A 20,506-nucleotide genomic window follows, 5' to 3' on the forward strand; every position below is an offset into this window, starting at 1 on the left:
TGGATTTGATAGTTTCAAAGGTCCTATTAGGGGACGCCATGACGGGGTTCGTCATCATCCCTACAGCCGCCCCATCCAGTCATCACTTCAGGCTTTAGCAGGTGGTTCTTCAGGTTATAGCGGGCATAATTCTGAGCAGACTTCCCGAGAGGTCACATGCATAATTAGGACGCGTTATTGTTTGATATATTCGTGTGACGACTTGTTTGACTTTATTTGGAGACTTATTTGCTACGTAACTTGCTTGATTTTATGTGATCATAAAACTAATATCATTTGCATTGTTTATGTTTCCTTATTTTTATTCCCAAAAAAAAAAAAAAAAAAAAAAAGTTGATTCGTGTTGACACTCAAGATGGCTGACCATCCTTACCTCACAAGGTCAAAGACGTCTTCGTTACCTCAACGCAGTTGGATGGTTCAAGGAAAGGAAATTATTATGTCTGATCCGGCCGCATCTATTTCAACTGATTCAGAAAACATCGTGGTCTCTAGTGATCCCCCTGGGACTTCCGAACATAGCACTACCATTCAACATGAGGAACATATCGCCCGCCTGACTCAAGAGATCGAGGATCTACGCGGAGAACTAAATCGAGTTAGAAACATGACCAACTTACCCGTTACACTCCAAAGTCCACCTCCTGAACCGATGAACGTCGCACCAAACCTGCATCATTTTCCGTTTCGGAATATTTTCCTCCCCGAAATAACGCATCTACCAACAACAACTTTCCTTCAATCACCCTTGCAAATCCACCACCTGTCAACTCACCAAATCAATCACTAGGTCATACGCCTTACATTCCTTTACCCACCAACACTAACCCACCACCTACAACTACTCCTCTAAACCCACCACACCGAGCCATTACATACTATAACTATCCACAACAACCCTTCTACCCTTACCACTACACTGAACTCTACCAAGCTCTACTAACTCCTTACCCTGTCTACAATACCCAAGCAAATTACTACCAATCCCGAGCACCTCACTATCAAAACCCACGTCCATACCAACCTGTTCAAGCTCCCGCTTACCAAAATCGACCACATACCACACATAAAGCCCGTCCAAACCCGGACATCAAAAATACCCGAAATTACACTCGGTTCGCTGAACCTCTGGCTCAAGTATTTGAAAGACTGAAAGCGGCAGGCGTGGTACAACCTATTGAAGGGAAGATTCCCGATCCTATTCCAAAATGGTTTGATGGTTCCAAGCGCTGTGCATACCATTCTGGAGTTGTGGGGCATGACACTGAAGATTGCTATGGGCTTAAAAACAAAATTAAAGCCTTGATTAAGGAAGAAGCAATCCAGCTCACTAGAGCTCAGCCCAATGTGAACAACAATCCCTTTGCCTACTCACGAAAACGCCAACATGAACATGATAACTATCGAAGAAGTTAAGAATTTAAAAGAGGCCATTGCGCCAATTGGAAGATGGAGAGGGGCATGTCATCAACTTTTGTTGCTTCCGCGAGAATAATCCAAAACAAACACCAGTGAAGATTGTTGCTACAACTACTCACAACACCGAGACACCGACCATCTGGGGTGCCAAACCAGGAGAAACTCTGAAGAACTGGACTTGTACGCCGTCCCTGGTTCGCCGGGAGTCTTGGTAGATTTGAACATGTAGTGAACTTTTGAGATAGCACAATTTTAAAATTGAGGCTTAAATTGTGCCCTAAAACTTTTGTTGTTTCGCCTCATCTTTTGGAAGCTTAAATTGCAAGAACTATGAATGCATTTCTGATTTTCCTTAATCATCTATTATTATTTTCTACTTTATTTATCAAATCTGCCAACTCTATGATTGTGACGTGAGCAAATAGACAACATACACCCCGAGAGAGTAACAAAGAAATTAGAGGACAAGACAAGATTTCATTTGAAAAAAAAAAAAAAAAACGAAATAGCCGATAGGTGATGTCATAAACCTCAAAGCTAGCAGCTAGAAGAAATCAAAGTACGACATTAGGTTAGATAGCCTAGTTTGCAACCTTTCCTTAATACACTGTACGAACTACGCTGACCTGATTCCCGTGGTGGGATACGTAGGCAGCCCGCATAGGGTTCGGTTGCATTACAACAAAAGATCCAAAAATCCTTATTACCTAAGAATAACTACATGGCCCGATTCCCTCGGCGGGATTCGTAGACTATCAATAGATGAGTCAGTCACATTTAAAATCCAACAAACCTTTAGCCATTTACGTAACAGAACTACGCTGACCTGATTCCCTTGGTGGGATACGTAGGCAATCCATATCGGGTTCGGTCCCTTTATTAGAAAATTTCAAACCATTTCCATGTGTCCTACGAACTACGTTCTGACCTGATTCCTTTGGCGGGATACGTAGGCAACCTATACAAGGTTCGGTCACACCACAATATAAGTTTAGTACATCCTTCTGGGCCAAAACTGGGGCATATTTTGAAAACGTATAGACAAAATGGTTGGACATCGACAAGACTAAGACTACCAAACAGGAAATAGTATAGACAAATGACTTTTCAATTGTGTCACAATCTGAGGTTGGCAGAAATATTTTACAACTTATATACATATATTTACATATATATATCTTTCCTTACACACATACATTTACATATATATATTTCACAACTTATATACATATAATTACATTTCCTTATACATATACTTACATACCTACCTTTCAAATGAAATACTTTCTTTCAATTGTTTCACTCCGTTCATCTACCGAGGCTTGAACGGAGACCACAAGATCCAAACAAACAACAAATGGAGTGCCCACAACGTCAAGCTTCGAGTCAACACGAATCAACTTCCCCCTCCCAAACTAAGAATTTTTCTTTGAGTGCAGGAATTAAAAGGCCGCGAGACCAACAGTCAAGTCCATCAAACATGGCCGAGAAGCCTCGCCTTAAAAGCCAAACGGCTTTATTTCCAACTTTATCTCTACTTTCATTCTTTATTACAATAACTTTATGACTTTATTAACAAATATACCTCCTTGTAGGTTATCGAGATTGAAGATGAACTAAATCAAGATTACGGGTCGCTAGTTTGGCTTGTCACGATACCGTCAACATCATCAGCCAAACGGCTATACTATCATTTTCCCCTCTCTACTTTATCATTTATTTTACCAATTTTAATGACTTTATCCTGAACTTTACAGGAATCTACATTCTTATCATTCACTTTACCTACTTTAACCACTTTACCCTGAACTTTGCAGGAATCAACATTAAGTCTCCGAAGACAACCGGAGGGATCATCATTAAGTCTCCGAAGACAACCGGGGGCATCATTCGGCTATACCCTCACATGCATAAGCCAGACGGCTACACTATGACTTTACTCTCTACTTTATCATTCACTTTACCAACTTTAACAACTTTACCTTGAACTTTACAGGAATTATCATCAAGGCTCGGAGACAACCGAGAGACATCATCCACTTTACAACTTTACCCTGTAGTTTACGGAAATCTTCATCAAGTCCCCGAAGACAACCGGAGACATCACATGGCTACACGGCCTCATCTGCATAAGCCGAACGGCTACACTTTTACTTTACTACTTTACTTTACCATCCACTTTACCTACTTTAACGACTTTACTTTAAATTCCGCAGATATCATTTATCATCGAGTCCCGGAAGACAGCCGGAGGCCTTATTAACATTAAAGTCTCCAAATACAACTGGAGATATTCAGCATAAACATCGCGCATTCATTCAAGTCCCCGAAGACAACCAGAGACAATATCGGGCCACACTGCTTCATTATAAGCCACACGGCTTCATCCTCACTCTTACACTCATATTTATTATCATTTTTACATTCTTTATAAATTTTACATTTTCAACTTTATCCCAGACTTTATTACTGATTTTGATATGAATTTTAGTTTTGACAGAAAGTACAACTTACAGAGACACAGCGCAACGTGGAACTTTATCTTACGCAGTGAACTGGGGCAAATATGCTGAAGAGGAATATCAAACTCACAAGCAAAGGTCGCGGATCTACGCTCGAACTCAACTCCGCCTACGTCCACAAAAACGTGATACGTAGGTTAATTTCTCTTTCATATCCGCCGCTAGAACTCTACTCAATCAACTCTCTCACAATCTTATAAGCCTTTTCTATACCCCAGTCTCACCATAATTCAACACTGGGGCAAAAGCGTAGCGTAGGTATCGATTCGTTTCTTTCGAACTACATACAGCCTAATTCTCGCGAAACCCGAGATATGTAGGCAACTCAAAATCGTGGGTCGGCCATAATTCTTTCCACCCATAATATTTGCCACCAATTCTCCTGCCCATATTTTTTCAAATTCTTCCGAATTCACATTTATTGGTCGGAACAAAATTGGCTACTACGTCAACTTCTTCGCCCGAAAACTCTTACATCGTCTCCGGTCGAAGAGGGGCATCTGTTGACACCCAATTTTGTTCCTCCTTTATTCTAATTTATTTCCTGGAGCTGCTAAATTTATTAACGAGCTAAATATTTTATTTTCACCATTATTTTTATTTTCTACTACTATTTACTTTCATTACTTTAGCACAAATTTCAAATGGTTCGTCATCATTTCATTCTAGAATTTGTACTCGTTAAATTAATTTTTACTTTATACACACTAATTACTATTTGTCTTCACATAATATATCTTGTACTAGTTACAAAATAATAGCCCAATTTTCAACATAGCAGTCCATTGTTTTTAAGCCCAAACGAAATCAGCAGCCCATCACCCGTTTATACCCGACCCGGCCCACTATTCCTATACAACTAAACCTAATCAAACGCCTCCTCTTCATCACCAGCCGCTTCATCACTCTCTCTCGTTTTCGTTCCATTTCCAGCAAAAAAACGAGCCTCATCAGCCATGGACAGAGGCTGCTCGCTCCATTTTAGGCCATAGTTTTGTCTCTACCTCACTCTACTCATCTCAGCCACGATCTTGGACTCTTCTTCCCCTTTGAGCAAAAATCCAAGCTACTTTCTCTCCAACTCAGACCATGCCTCTCCATTTCTACGAAATCTTTTGCTTTAACATAAAAATTCAGAAAAACGAACAGCTTTATTTAAATTTCAAACAGATCCTTCACTTCAAATCCCGCTCAAAATTTCGAACCTAGAAAACCCTAACCTTCTCCTATAAATGCTCTCTAAGTTCTTAGCCGAAAAGGGTTTTTTTTTTTTTTGGGATGATCAAGTCTTGGGTTCCTTTTAGTCGGTCTTGATTTTCCTTTAAATCAGAAACACTTCTGAAAAAATACAAGATTTTGGGATTGAAAATTATCGTCGAAAATATAGCCTCATTCTAAAACAACCATATATTATTCTATTTCCATTCTCCGAGCTGAAACTCTTAGTTATTTTAATCGGGTTCGGGAGCATAGATTCGAGACCCCGTCCCAGTTCATTGCACCCACAAGAGGTAAAACTCGACACCATTTCTGTTTATTTTAAGCATCTCTGTGCGCTTATGTTTGTTGTTTGTATATTCCACTTTTTAATTAGATGTTAATCAATTTAGACTGAAGTCATGGAGATTCCTCAGCATTGATATCTCAGTTTGTTATTGGATTGGAAACTAATTAGCTTAATAAGTTTAGGGTAATTATGTTTTTTTTTGAGATTGTATTTACTGATCGTCTTTGTTTAGAGATTAGTAATTGATTTGTTACCCTTATTAGTTCCATAGTATCAGTATTGGCTCATGAATGTGACTTATGTGTGTGTTGTCTCAGTTAACCAATTTAATCTAAAATGAGCTAGGTATTTTGTTTAATTATAAAAGTTATGTTTTATACAGTGGTATGTATATTTAGAGTCATGAGTTAAATGATTAGTTTAACTATGTCTAGTATCAATCTATGTTCACGAGGTTCAGTTTTAACTACAAAAGCTTGTGTTTGCTAGAGCTAATTGAGTTGAAAAGAACCCATTTTAAGTTCATACCTTCTCAGTTGAAGTACACGCTTAGTTGGTTTAAATCAAGTCAAAATGAATATTCTATGATTACAAACTATTTAATCCATGTTTAGGAGAAAATGACAGAACTGTTGGCATGAATTAACTATGACTAGTATTCTTTTATACTATGGCCGACATATGAAGAACTTGCTGGTGGGATCTGCTTTTAGTTGCCGAAATGGGTCGAGTGCATGGTTAATTTTGCTAAGTTTTGGACAATACATCTTATGTGTTACTTATGGTGATATTATAAGTTAAATATTGCTCTGTTTCGGCCTTGGTTAAAGTTTTGTTCTTGATTTATAAGATATGTAAAGCGTATGATCAATTATCTGGTCTAAGAAACATGTCTCACGCCCTATTTATGGCCTATTCAAACCAGTGACAAGAATCTGTGTAATGAATGACTGTTATCTTGTTCAAATGATCATAAATCTGATTTGATCTTAAATGCTGGATATGTGAACTGGTTGTGCCGAATAAATGGCAAAACTGCTTATGCATTAAAATATGTTTATTCCCTAGGTGTTTGATCAAGATCAGAATTTTTGAGATGGGGAATATGTAGTCCTTCCTGGTCTAACCTTGGTTTCTGAAAACATGTAGAAGGATTATCATTTTCCTTGTCTCTGAACTATCTTATAAAAAATGATGAAAAAAAAGGGTGATTTGGGTCTGCATGGATGGGACAATAGGTGCAAGTGTTGTGTGTTACCCTCTTTAGTCGTAGTTGTGGTGTAAATTTTAGCTTGTATTATTATTGTCTCTGTCCAGTACGGTTATATGCTCCTTTAAATGCTGGAAATAATGTTTCAATGCTTTTCATAGTTTGTCTTGTTCTTGCTTTGAATGCTACGACGAACCATGATATAGGACTCTATTTTCGTAACAATGCTTACGAATTCTTGTTGGCCATGACTGAGGTTACCCCTCTCCGTAGTTTGCCTATGATTCTCCATTTTTTTTCTTTTTACAAACCAACAGCCCTAAAAAATGAAAGAGACAGATAGAGTACATTTCAGGTTCTTTACATTTTTTGTACCCTTAACGTATACACACAACTATACGATAACCACTACGTGACCTTCAGATCTGTTCCTGATGTTAGGCTGCCCCTCTTATATGTTAAATGTGCTGCGCCTTTGGGTGAATGCTCCCGATTTTGTTAGGGAACCCATATGGGCCTTGGATTTCTCTCTTGTTATTTTGGGCCCTAACTGTGTCTTTAAAGGCCATCTTTGTCGTTTATTGATTTATTTATTCAACTTGTGTGCTTGCTTAGGTCAATCATAAATTATTCATGCCTTAATATAAATGCTTAGATATATACTAATCCTTTCCTTTTTTCTTTTATTTTATGCATGACCATCTCGCACACGAGTCCGAGGGACTCGTCATCTTCCGCATTCGATGTTGGGCCAAAGCCCAACGAAATCTTTCTCTCTATCCAGCCCCTATCCGCAGCAAAAAATGGGAAAACAAAGTCTGGGCCAAGCCCAATAACAGAAACAGTCCACAGCAGCTTTTAAAAGAGTTTCTGGGCTAAGCCCAACAGCGTGCATGGTCACAGTAGCCCAAAATGGGCTGAATCCGTTTATTTATATTTCTTGTGCTTCTATTTTACTTTATTGCATTCAACTTGTGATATTTTGACTACCTCTTTATTTTTCTCTTAGCTTAGATGAATCATAGGAGAATTTATAAGGACTTAGTGTGACTAGTATTAGAGTGATGGGTAGTTAATTTAAAAGGAAACTAATAATTAATTCCATAAAGTCTCATTTTCTTCTTTTTATATTTAAGTTGTTTATAATACTCTTAATATTTATCTTTCTTAGAATAATTGATTTTTAAAATAGCATGACTACATATTTTGGGCTAAAAGAAATCATGATCCACTTTTACTATCTTAGAAATTTAGAAATGTCATTAATACACATATCTTCAAGTCTTTAATTAATAGTCAATAAATTACTATAGGATGGGAGTTAGTTCAAGTGTCTTTTTACTAAAATACTTATCTTACTAAGCGATTAGTTAAAGAAAGCCTATTTATAAAATTATTTTCTGCATTAGCCATCTGTCTATCTTATCTAGTCATTTAATATATATATATATATATATATATATATATATAACTGTTAAAATCAATTAACACCTAGTTATTAAGTTGTTTCAAATATTTGTAAAACGTTGCACCATCTCACACCTTTCAGCTTATTATAATTAAACTCTTTTACGCAAAAATTATAATTTTCCACAAGTCTTATTTTTAATAACATTATTATATTCCTATTTCTAATTTTAGCAATATATACAAACTATTTTCCAAACATTTAAAATGTTACACTTATACTTAGCCTAATTAAATTTGAGTCCGGCCGGATTAACCATTATTAATGGAACTTAGAGGATGCGTAATACCTTCCCTCTAGGTTAGTTGAACCTTTACTCAGATCTTTTGGTTTCGTAGATTTTAAACAGAGTTGACTTTAGATAATTACTTTAATGAACTTTAGGTGTCCTAATTCACCACAATTAATTAGGTGGCGACTCCTGTACTTTAAATAACCCCGGAATTACCGGGATGTTATAAACTATTTTGACTCCGGTTAAAATAGGATATGACATATGCGATTAATATTAACATATAAAGCATTAAAAAAAAGTTTACCGTAATAAAAGATATCAGTTGTCAAGTAACTTTTTATAATGATCGAAAGAATTTCAGCTTTATGTATAGCTCATAGCTGAGTGTAACTATTAAAGTAGTCTTTGATGATAAAATTTTATCCGCACTCGGAGTTTAAACCAAATTATACTAATTTATTATGATTAAGTTATAAATTAAGGAAAAATTGTATAATCAATTCATGTTTTGATAGGCATATATATGAAGATGTGTGTTATGTATTTATTGATTTGGTATAAATACTTGAGCGGATAAAATTTTACCATTGTTTAATTTCATAACTTTTGTTCTATAATTCATTGTATAGGAAGCAAAATTACTACAAACTTTATTAACATAATTTAATTTAATATGCTCAGACAGACAAGATAATAATTTTACATAATTAATTTCCTTTAATATTAACCGCGCATCGCGCGAGTATGAACACTAGTTATTAAAAAGAGGATAGTTTGCACTAGGATTTTGACAAGTGTCACCGTAGGATAATGACACGTGGTAGTTTTAGGACAAGAAATAGTTAATTAGTTATTAGTTATTGTTTTTGAATTTAAATTTAAAAAATAATTGAAAATTTATATCTTTTTAAGGAAATATTTTGCATGAAAGAAGGATATCTCCGAAAAGGAGGTAAGTTTTCCTTCATAAAAGGGAAGTTATATTTTATCTTCATAGTAGTGCATGCTCACTTCCACAAAATGGGGGATGTGACCCCTCACGCTGGTCGAGTGGTTATCTTAAGAAAACATTTAACTTTTTTTATATTGAAATAATATAAGAAAATAATTGAAAGATAAAGGTTTACAACTTCAATTTAATTCTTGCATTTTTGGAGATGGTTACAATTTTCCCATTTTGTCGTAATTATAGGAGTTTTCAAATTTAAAATTCGCAGCATGGAAATCACTTCCACTAAATTCCTGAAACTTCTTTATCCACGATCATAAACAGTTTTCGAATTGTATCAACATTAAAATTTCAAATTCAATATCCTCCTTTTGACGCTTTTTTACAGAGAAAACAGAACAAATATAACCATAGCATGTTAACATCAACAAATCTTGTGGCAGGAAAAATAGAACGTGCATTAATTTCTTGAAGCAAATCCAATCGATAAAAGTTGCTGAGATTGATGCATAATGGCATTACAATCGCCAAATATTTGGTATTTCACTTAACGTCGATACCTTTAGTTCTACAACGTTAATTTTATTGTATTAGTCCCTTCTATTATTCATGTGCTCTTTTACTGATTTTTATATTAATAATTTAATATGATGTTAACTGTTCTATTTCATGTCAACCCGTTCTCAATGCCTTGTTCCCCGCAATGCTTGGTGTTACTTATGCTATGGTGCATTTGGCTGCGGTAAACAGTGATTAGTCAAGCTCTTTCCAAGGTGTGGCTAATATTTATTCACATTTGATTAGGAAGGTAAATGAAGTTATTTGTTTCATCTTAATAATGAATACAGTACTCTAACTCAACCACTATTGTTTATGTTGGTTGTGGGTAAATAGGAAATGAAATGGCAGAGGTATGGAGTCTTTACTCTACTTATGAGCTCTTCTTAGCATGGTTATGGTCCATTTCAATGTTACAGTAAGTTGTTAACAAGTACTAAGCAAACTCAGGCAATGTTGGATAATTTGAATTTTGTTTTTTGTAACTTGCACATAAAATTGACGTTCACACAGCATGGTGGTAAGTGTCCGGAAAAGTATCTTCATATATATATATATATATATATATATATATATATATATATATATATATATAATGTCCTATAGCTTCTTCTTTTATTGATAATCTTATGCTGGGAAAAGATTTAGTTTACATCAAGACAGTTTTTTGTTTTATCTAAAGATAAGAAGAGAAAAGTGAGGCGAATTGAACTAAACTATTAAGGATAATATTACTATGATATTAGCACACCGACATTGTTAGTGACCGAAAAAAAGACTGAGATTTTACTATGGAGATTACTTTGGAGAACCCAATTGTTATAGTATCATTTTCTAACGAACCAGATGATACTAAATTCAAAGGCTCGAATAACGAATGGCCTGAGTAACCCCTGAATTCAAGTACATTAAACTTGGTATTTAGACCAAAAATAAGTTGGAAAAGAAAGAGTATCCATGTCTTTCTTTATATCAATTACGCTTTAATCACAATTTAGAAGAAAAATAAGATTATGTTCATGAGTTATGGTAGATATTTAATATTCTTATTTGTTGCATGATTACCACAATGAATTTAGAGTAGATGTGGCAAGTTGTTGATCTTATTCTCTTTAATTTAATATTTCAGTTGATACAGTTACCCTCTTATATTTCATAATAAGCATACTTTCTCATGTTATTCTCGCTCTTTATCAAGGTTTCACTTTGATTGAATGGATGTTTGAGTATAAAGTGTAGTAATAGGAACGACTCAGAAGACCACAAAATAATCTGTTTCATATGGCATTTTGCATGTTTTATATTTCAACTTTTGTCAATAAACAGTTGCGATAAGCCCCTTTACATCTTTTATAATGCATTGGAGGATGAAGGCTCATTTTGTACAATTGCGGCACGTACCATATGATCGTGAGCAGCACATACCTTATTTCAATTTAATTGATTCTATTGCTCATAATCCCTCTGTTGATATCAAAGGAGCTCGGCATATTTGCTTCTCAATTAAACTTATTTATACTACTACTTTTAGCTATTTCACCTTGAACTATGTATAACTCTGAGTCTTACCTGTTAAGGTTTTTTTTTGTTTTTGTTTTTGTTTTTTTGTTTCCTGTTAAGGTTGAAAGCCCTTGGTTCTTTATTTTGACAAGGACAGGTCACAGGGGTCTTCAAAGGGAAGAAAATCCTAACGGTTGTCCAACGAGTCCAGTGAGCAAAGGATATGTTTGAAATTTGAAATATGATGCATCTACTTTTTTTTCTTTATATTATGATGCATATTTATATTCTTTTTAATTCCCACTATGCCCCAAAAAATTTATTTCTGAAAAATAATAAATGAATTGGTATCCTCTCGCATATTTACACTATGATCCATTTTACGGACAACCATAAAACAAACACAAGGGTCTTTACAAAGGAAAAATAACTCAAGTATGATATTCATTATCTGCAGGTTGTTGACATTGTGGAAGAGTTGGTGGACAGATTTCGAACAAGGAGCATATGTCATGACATATATCTGGTCAAACTCTCACTATAATTATACTTTAGATATATTAGAAGATACCAAAGTATGCACATAGAAAAATCAATTCAACGACAGTCGATACTTCACAAAATGCCCAAAGTTATTATGGTTTTCGTTGTAGATAGCTTTGCATCATTGCATTCTCAATATTGGTGAAAACTTCTTGATTTGCTTCTCCATTGTAGAGAATGCTCTAATGGCCAGATTACTTGTGGTCATAGCAACGCGGGAAAGAGAAAACAGCACACCGTTGTGCTTACTCTGTTAGTAACTTCCTCCAACTAATAAATAATTGATTGTTCTGATTAAAAGATAAGACTTGGTTAGTGGTTTTACGAAAATGTTCTACCTGATTAGAAACATCTGAGCTCAAGTGACGTTTATGTCCAAATGACTAATTATGTGATTATTGGCTAGCTTTTGAGCGTGACGTTTATGTCCAAAAGTTTATCTTAAGTATCCTGAACTCCCGGATAATCCACATGACCAGTAGATGATCTACTGTAAATCTTTATTTTTTTCTCTTTTTGAAAGTGTCGTGGATGATTGCTTTACTTTGTTTACTTAGTTTGGTCAGTAGTTCTGTCACGTTAATGTTTGTAAATGTTTAGATAGCATGGTTTAAGTGGTATTGTACCATCTTTAGTTTTTAAGAATCTGTATTATATCTTGATTATGTAATTTTCTACAATATCGTGAGGTTGTCTACTCCGTAATGGTCATAATCGAAGATGGAGATGTGTAAAATTTATATTAAATTTGTTTAGTGTTGTTTCTAACATAAATCTTTAATTTGTATTTTTGTTATCTAATGAACTTTATGCAGTCATTGAACAAGGATGTTATGGAGAATCAACAGCGAATTTAGAGGTTTTTATCAGACAAATCTAACATGATTTCGCTTACGACTTAATGCCTCCCTTTGTAACTACATGTTTGTCTCATTCATTTTTAAAATTTTTATGACATGTTTGAAATTATGTAGAGAGATATTTATGCTCCTATCCTTTATCACTTTTACTATTAAGAGGCATGTAAGTGCGGGAGCAGGCTAAAAGTACAGGAGCAGGTTGAATATGCGACTTTTCCATTTATGTATCTTCCATCACGATCTTATGCTATTGGATTTATGTGACTGATATCCACACCACATTTGGGGCGGCATTGTTTCCCGTATAAAAATGTATGCATTTATCTTAGTACCATTTGAATGATAAATTTGACGTGTGTTTAGCTACACGTATTTCAAGTGCATTCATTTGTTCCAAGCGAGCTAAAATTTTAACTTGTACCAAATTGAAGGACTTAATGTTATTTTCTCTAATCACTTATGAAGGGGAGCCTTGGCGTAACTGGTAAAGTTGCTGTCATATGACCAGGAGGTCACGGGTTCGAGCCATGGAAACAGCCTCTTCCAGAAATGCAAGGTAAGGCTGCGTACAATAGACCCTTGTGGTCTAGCCCTTCCCCGGACCCCGCGCATAGCGGGAGCTTAGTGCACCGGGCTGCCCTTTTACTTATGTTAGAGAAAAGATTATGTAGTTACACTTAAAAAGAACTTAAGTTAGGTTTGTGTTACATACATAATATTTTAAACATAAATAATTTTAAGCATAGAAAAGATTTATCGACAAGCAAGTAAATCATGTGGTTACACTTAAAAAGTTGTTAACCGTTGCAGATTAAATAAATGGGGTCACTATGTTGATTTTTGTTGTTCACTTTGTCAGATGCAGGATGAATACATGGAATACTTATTTGTTCAATGTGAATTTACAAAGAGGGTATGGCTAAACTGTTGGTATGGCTTCACAAACAGAATGTAGGAGCCGCAAATTGGGAGCGATAGTTGTAATGTCCATCAGTTGTGTTTGGATTGAGAAAAAGTTTAGAATTTTGAAAATAAGAGTAGACATTGGGAATGTATAGCAAATGAGATAGTTTGTGTTTGTTATTTTTTAGCCTCACCAGGTATAAGAGCCCAAATGTAAAGACTTAGGTTCTTGGTGAGAAGTTACGATATGAGGTTTTCTGGTCTTTTGTTGGTGCTCTATTTTAGATAGTTGGCTTTGATAGCCTTACTATGAATTTGTAACTATTTCAACGGTGATTATACAAAATGTTAGATATAAATTTTTATAAATATTAATATTAAAAGGGGAATAATACGGTTCCATGAAAAGCTAACAATAATCTGTCCATATTTATGTAATCTATGTAAAGTTAGCTATAGTTATGATGCACTTTCAAAAGTCGAATTACTTATTTCTTTTTTTGCTTTTTTCAGACCGAAAAATATGATAAGCTAATAAAAACTCACACGTTAACGCAACAATACTACATAAGGAATAAAATGATGAAACAATAAAAAAAATCAGGGTAAAAATATAATTATACGGAATATTAAAAATAATAATTATTAAATCAAAATAACGGTACATTTTATAACAACCACTTCACCAATTATTATTATTATAAGTGAACACAAAACTTATTAAGTTTATGCTCTATATATCTGCATCAATAAAGATAGAAATGCTATTCCCTTTTATAGAAAACCCAAAAGTGTTGAAGGGAAGAAAAGAATAAGCAAAAAATTTAAAAATATACAAGTAAAAAATAAATACATATGCTTTTCATAATTTAATTGGAGAGATTATTAAACATATATTCTCTTAATTATAATGTATTTTTATTCGTTTTGAATCAAGTTCTATATATGTTCGAGTTATTTGTATCAAAAAATATATATGCTCAGATTTACATATGAACAGAATTAGAAAGAACTTGGACAATATATTCTTGGGATTTCTATTATCTCTCTCCACTCTTTTTTTTTTTTTTTTTAACATCTGCGCATCGCGCGGGTAAGTATACTAGTATTATTAAAAAGAGGATAGTTTTAGGACAAAAGCTAGTTAATTAGTTAGTAATTAGTTATTGCTTTTGAATTTGAATTTGAATTTAAGATTAATAAGTTTTATTTGTATCTTTTAAAGAAAAACTAAACTACCTAGTCACCTAACCTGCATGTAACTCATTCCCTCAACCCCACGTCTACTTACCATGCTCACACACAAACACAGGAATTTTATAAATTTACAGATTATTTTAACTTTTAAAACATAACAATGAATATTAATTGTAATCTATATTCTTTTTGCCACTTGCAAAAGTTTAAAGAATTAATTTAAAATTTAGAAAGAAAAAAGGAAAAAAAGAAAGACAACTATCAAATTTTTTAATTTCCATTAACCCACGTTCTGTGAAAGGAGGTAAATATGCCACAAGAAAAGAAAAATACCACTGCTGGTAAAAAGAATTTTGTCTAGAAAAACTACTTGGAACGGGTTTGGAAATTTAAGGATTGAAAAAAAAAAAAAAAAGATTTATCCACGTTCTTTTGAGATCACTTTATCCAAAGCAATATAGAACAAAACCGCTAAATCTAAATAACAGTCACATCAGTTATCCAATCGAGATGTGAACGGTTTTTGCTTAAGCAACAATATCGCATCCCTTCATTCCCAATTGGTTAGTTTTACTTTCAGGTTTTGTTGTTGTGTTTCTGTGCAGTCGATATTCATTTTCCCCTATTTGTTGAAGTCTCTTCTTGAAGCCTTGCCTCAAGATATCCCGCCTGGTTAGTACAGAATTAAACTTACTTTATTTTTACTGTTTGCTGTACTTATATTCATTGATGCTTAATTGACTATAACTGAACGTATTTTCACTGAATTATGGTTGAATTTATTTCTAGGTTGAAGCCTAACTAATTCATTTTGTTTCACTGCAAAAAATTTGAATTGAATCGTGGTAACCCTGTATCATCCATTGCACGTTTTGGGAATAGATTAAAGCCCACGTAAATAGATAATTGTTGCCCAATCAAGAAAAAAGTAAAAACAAATAAACATATTTGCTCTATAGTGCGTATGTTTGTGACCCACTTTCTGTAAACTACTATCAACACCTAACCCCAGAATCTCCATATATCTCCCCACTCTTAGCATTCTCTGTTTCTGCTGCTGCCATCATTTCTACTACATTGTATCGTCATGTACTTTGATATATCATTGTTACTTTGATGTTTCTGTTCGTGTCTTGATTAGTTAAAATCATTTATGTTGTCAATTACTACTAATTCAAAGATCTCCGTACATTTAGCCTGTTGCACGACAAGTTCGAGATGTCTTGATTTCATTTTCTGAAGACTCTGAAGTACTAACTTGGATGAGCTTTTAACATTATATTCACTAGCATATTATCTTTGGGGCAAATGATTTTTGCTGTCGTGAGTGATAGGAATAGCTGCTAACTTTATAAGAGATCCAAAAAATAGAGACTAACTTATACCACCAAATGGAGGAAGTAGTTCCATTATCATGCCAGACATTACTAGAAATAAAGGTTTTTCCCACAGACGTTCAGTGGGAAATTTGTACTACAGAACATGATTTTCCCACTTCATTCATACCGAACAATCTCACTGGAAAAACGCATGGTGGGAAACATGTTTCCATTGAAACGGTGGGAAACTTTATAATTTTTCCATGTGAAAACACTACTATTTAGGTTTTTTCCACTGACATTCAGTGAGAAATAGCCACTGAACATTTTTCTGTGAGAAATTAATTCAATGGTTAAATAGTGATTTTTTAGTAGTGAGAGCCAGCAACACATTTCTGCTAGAAAATTTTCATTCAATGAACGCTCCAAAGAACTGTGGGTTGCAGTATGACACGGGTGATGTTGATTGTTCTTTGGCATTCCTTAAGAAGAGTGGAGGAAATATCAATTTTAGCAACGCCTTGGCCTTACACCCCTTCGTATCGTAACCTGGATAACTCACACTACAATAGTTAAGAGGCTATTGCTGCTGCAGACCCTAATGTTAGGGTGTGTTCGTCTCTGATCCTTTAGATGAGCACTTATTCTTGGACCCAGGAACCTGTCTAATTAACCATGAAGCATAAGCAAACTTATAAAATGACTTATAAAATGACATCGCAGCAGCAGAGAAGGTAAATGAAGCAACTTGGTCATTCAGTGTGTTCTTTTGTATTTTTTTCGAGCCACATCAGCCATCTATGGCTTAGTTATTACTATTGTTAGCCGTTTCTACATTTAGGCATACTTCCGAACTTTGTTGTACTGCAAATTGAATGCAGACCAAGTTTTTGTAATACAAAATTGATTTACAGCTAAAACTTGAATCAACTGAAAAATATGCGACTATTGATAAGGCCTTAGACTTATCAACTGAAACTTTTTAAACTCTGTTTATTACTTTAAGGCCTTACAACTTGATTGAAAATATATGTTTTGTAGTCAAGCCGGTAATGTTTTGAAGTATTGAATAAACACCAATAGAAGTCACTGCTATCTTGAAGAATCGACGTCACTCAAAACACCCCAATTTCTCAACCTCGCAATGGCTTTAACTGTTGGCAAGCGCATTATTATTTATTCGATTTGGCAATAGGATCATCAAATGGTCGCATTAACCACGGTTGAAAAGGGTGGTAATCTCCATCACCAACAAAAAATTGAAGTATAGCCACTCCATTTTATCTGCAAAGATTATGAATTTAATTGATTCTTGAATATTCATTTTGGAATCAGTGTTGTGCTATGCTTCTGTAGTAGTAGTAGTGCGAAAATGGTATATGCATGTGCATTGAGGTTTCTTCAAATTTCTATAGTATTTGGACAGATGAGCATAGCGAAATGAGACGCTAAGATCATTTGAGAATTTAACTGTACTTCGGAGGAGATTTGTTTCATGAGGAGAAGAAAAGAAAAGTTATGTGGCTTAATAATTCACTGTTCCTAAACGTTATGCTATTTATTTTCCAATGTTAAGGAGTGTGCTATCTAATAAAAGGGATATACAGAGTTAATGAAAGGAGATAAGACATCAACTACGATTGTTGCTTAGCTTGTCTGTTTTGCAAATTCGTGAGCATTAATGATGGATTGTTTTGTTGATGGTCACCATTATTCATGTTCATTAGCGTACAGGGAGAAGAATTATGTTGATCATTTGTGGCTAAAACAACTGTGATGATTTTCCTGGACAACAAGTACAATTAATAATACCTTCAATTTTTTACTTTGATTAATCAAAAACAAAGATAAGATTATTTTAGGCTGTTAGTATTTACACAAAACGAAAAAGGGGAATACGTTAACAATGTACTTCTTTCGTCATTTGGTCTATGTCAGAATAAGTTTTGACTTGAATTTATGCTGCTATACATTAAGTACTTCCATATGTTAGAATTGTTAGGGTAATTTTAATGTACCAAAGTATTGTTTAAGAGGAAGTGTTGTTAGGTTCTCACCGCAACTCACACTTAACTTATAGTGATTACTTCTCATCACCGTGCCGCGCATCGAGCGGGTACTTATACTAGTACTTTTTTATGAGACAAAAAATAATCTCACACAACTAGTGTCAGTTGTGTAAGACACATAATATAATTTTTCGTGGAAATCTTTACGGGTGTAGATGCTATCTGGGAACAATTGCAACATGTTGACAAAGACCCCTGATATGACATATGAGGGTTCATATTCAGAAGCATATATGATGGGCAAAGAGTAGTATAGAAGGAAAAAAATAGTAGGAGGAATCCTCCACTTTTTAGTTTTAAAGCAATGATACTAAGGTAGTGGAGCCATGATTTATATTAAGGGGTGTCAAAAATTATAGATATGTCATGATCCAGGTTCAAACCCACGACCTTAGGGACTTCTTGCAACCCCTTAACCACTGCGCTGAGCCTTCTGCTTGTATCAAGGGGTGCCAATACTAGTATACATACTTATAAAACCAGAATTTTACCTATCTATACAATGTAATTTTCCGGTGCAGACTTGACACCCCTCAGGCAAGGCTAGCTCCGCCCCTGCAGTAAGTTCAAACCTGTGCAACGTGACATTTCCAACTTTGGTTCTATCCAAGCATAAGTTAGTAAGAGGTACTGGCACTACTCTTTTCCTTGAGTTGTTTTATCCTGGATTTGGAGCTCTTTCTCCATACCAAGGAAGTTGAAATAGAAATTTATGTTCTTATACAAGAGTACTCATTCAAGAGAGTGACACAATCTACTTCTCATAGTGTGTCATGTCAGCTAAAGTCATGCAAGTACAATGTCTCAAGTTCGGATCATTTAATAATATGACAATCAAATATGCACATATCAGATATAGCAGTTAAGTACATGCCAAAAATCTATTCTGACACTCCCACGCTACACTTAAGAATGTGCGCTGCCCTCGGTTGCACAACATCACAAAATAAATAAAAGAACAAAAAGTAGAGTGGGTGTCAGAAACTCCGTCATGATGACTCTGGCTGAGGGGAGGACTAGTCTCGAACCTTGATCCTGGGTGCTGATGGATCCTCCAGTGTGACTCTAGATGCGTTAACTGCCCCAGTAAGCTCACCCTCCCAATATGAGGGTATCCAGTAGAAAATGGTTTAGTCCCCACTGTATGAGTGCCACCAATAGCACTTAGCTCAATCGCCTCCAACTATGTAGGATCAACCTAAATGCAAGCATCCCACGTAGGCTTAGCTCGCTTGAAGATAGCAATCATATTGTCGAACTGTGCTTGCATCCATTGATCCCTTGTCTCTTGTGCTGCATGAAGCGCACGATCGCGAGCCTTGAGCTCTAACCTCAACTGCAGGAACACGCGAGGGATCCTTATTTACGTGATATTGGATGACATCGTTGTGAACATTGGAGCGATATTCTAGAGTCAGATCGTGAAGACCCGCACAAACATAAAACGGGCTCTATACGCGTACACAACCTGAATGTTATTTTAGCTCTAAGCTAAAATAGAAGGGTGATGAGCTGGTTGATAAGATAGAGTCAGCACTCCATGACACATGTGCTGTCTCGGATCTGAATGAGGAGCATCTCCAAAGGTAGTTCCATGGAGATCATATCACTGTCATCGAGGGTGAGATCCAAAAGTTGAAGTTAGAGCTCAAGGCTCGCGATCGTGCACTTCATGCTGCACAGAAGACCAGAGATCAACGGATGCAGGCGCAGTTCGATAATATGATTTCTATCTTGAGGGGGGGCTAAGCCGAATGGGGATGTTGGCATTCATGTTGATCCTGCATAGTTGGAGGCGATTGAGCTGACTGCTACTGACTGCACTCCTACAACGGGGATTAAGCCAGTTGCTACTACATACCCTCCTACTGGGAGGGTGAGCTTATTGGAGCAGTCGACGCGTTTGGTGCCACACTAGAGGATCCATCTGCACCCAGGTTTGAGATCAGTCCTTCCTTCAGCCAGAGTCATTTTGAGGGAGTTTCTGACACCCACCCTACTTTTTGTTCTTTTATTTATTTTGTGATATTGTGCAATAAAGGCAGTGCACATTCTTAAGTGCGAGGTGGGAGTGTCAGAATTATTTTTTGGTATGTACTTAATTGCTATATCGGATCTGTACATTATTTGATTTTTGTATATTATTAAATGATCAGAACTCTAGCCATTGTATTTGTATGACTTTAGCTAGTTTTTTTTTTTTTTTTACATTGGTTTAATCCTGAGTTATCTTTAAACCACAATTCT

General features: G+C 35.3%; 1 protein-coding gene across 1 annotated transcript in view; it reads left to right on the forward strand.

Annotated features, from left to right (window-relative positions):
* Window positions 1–12,768, forward strand: part of LOC132061245 (uncharacterized) — a 14,301-nt gene extending 1,533 nt beyond the window's left edge. Inside the window, exons 3-5 of the mRNA XM_059454093.1 lie at window positions 13–151; window positions 11,489–11,578; window positions 12,727–12,768. Of these exons, the coding sequence (XP_059310076.1) occupies window positions 13–151; window positions 11,489–11,578; window positions 12,727–12,768 (271 nt within the window). The remainder of the gene's footprint in view (window positions 1–12; window positions 152–11,488; window positions 11,579–12,726) is intronic.
* Window positions 12,769–20,506: the final 7,738 nt, after the last annotated feature.

Source organism: Lycium ferocissimum, chromosome 6, assembly GCF_029784015.1.
Source record: "Lycium ferocissimum isolate CSIRO_LF1 chromosome 6, AGI_CSIRO_Lferr_CH_V1, whole genome shotgun sequence".
Classification (NCBI taxonomy): domain Eukaryota; kingdom Viridiplantae; phylum Streptophyta; class Magnoliopsida; order Solanales; family Solanaceae; genus Lycium; species Lycium ferocissimum.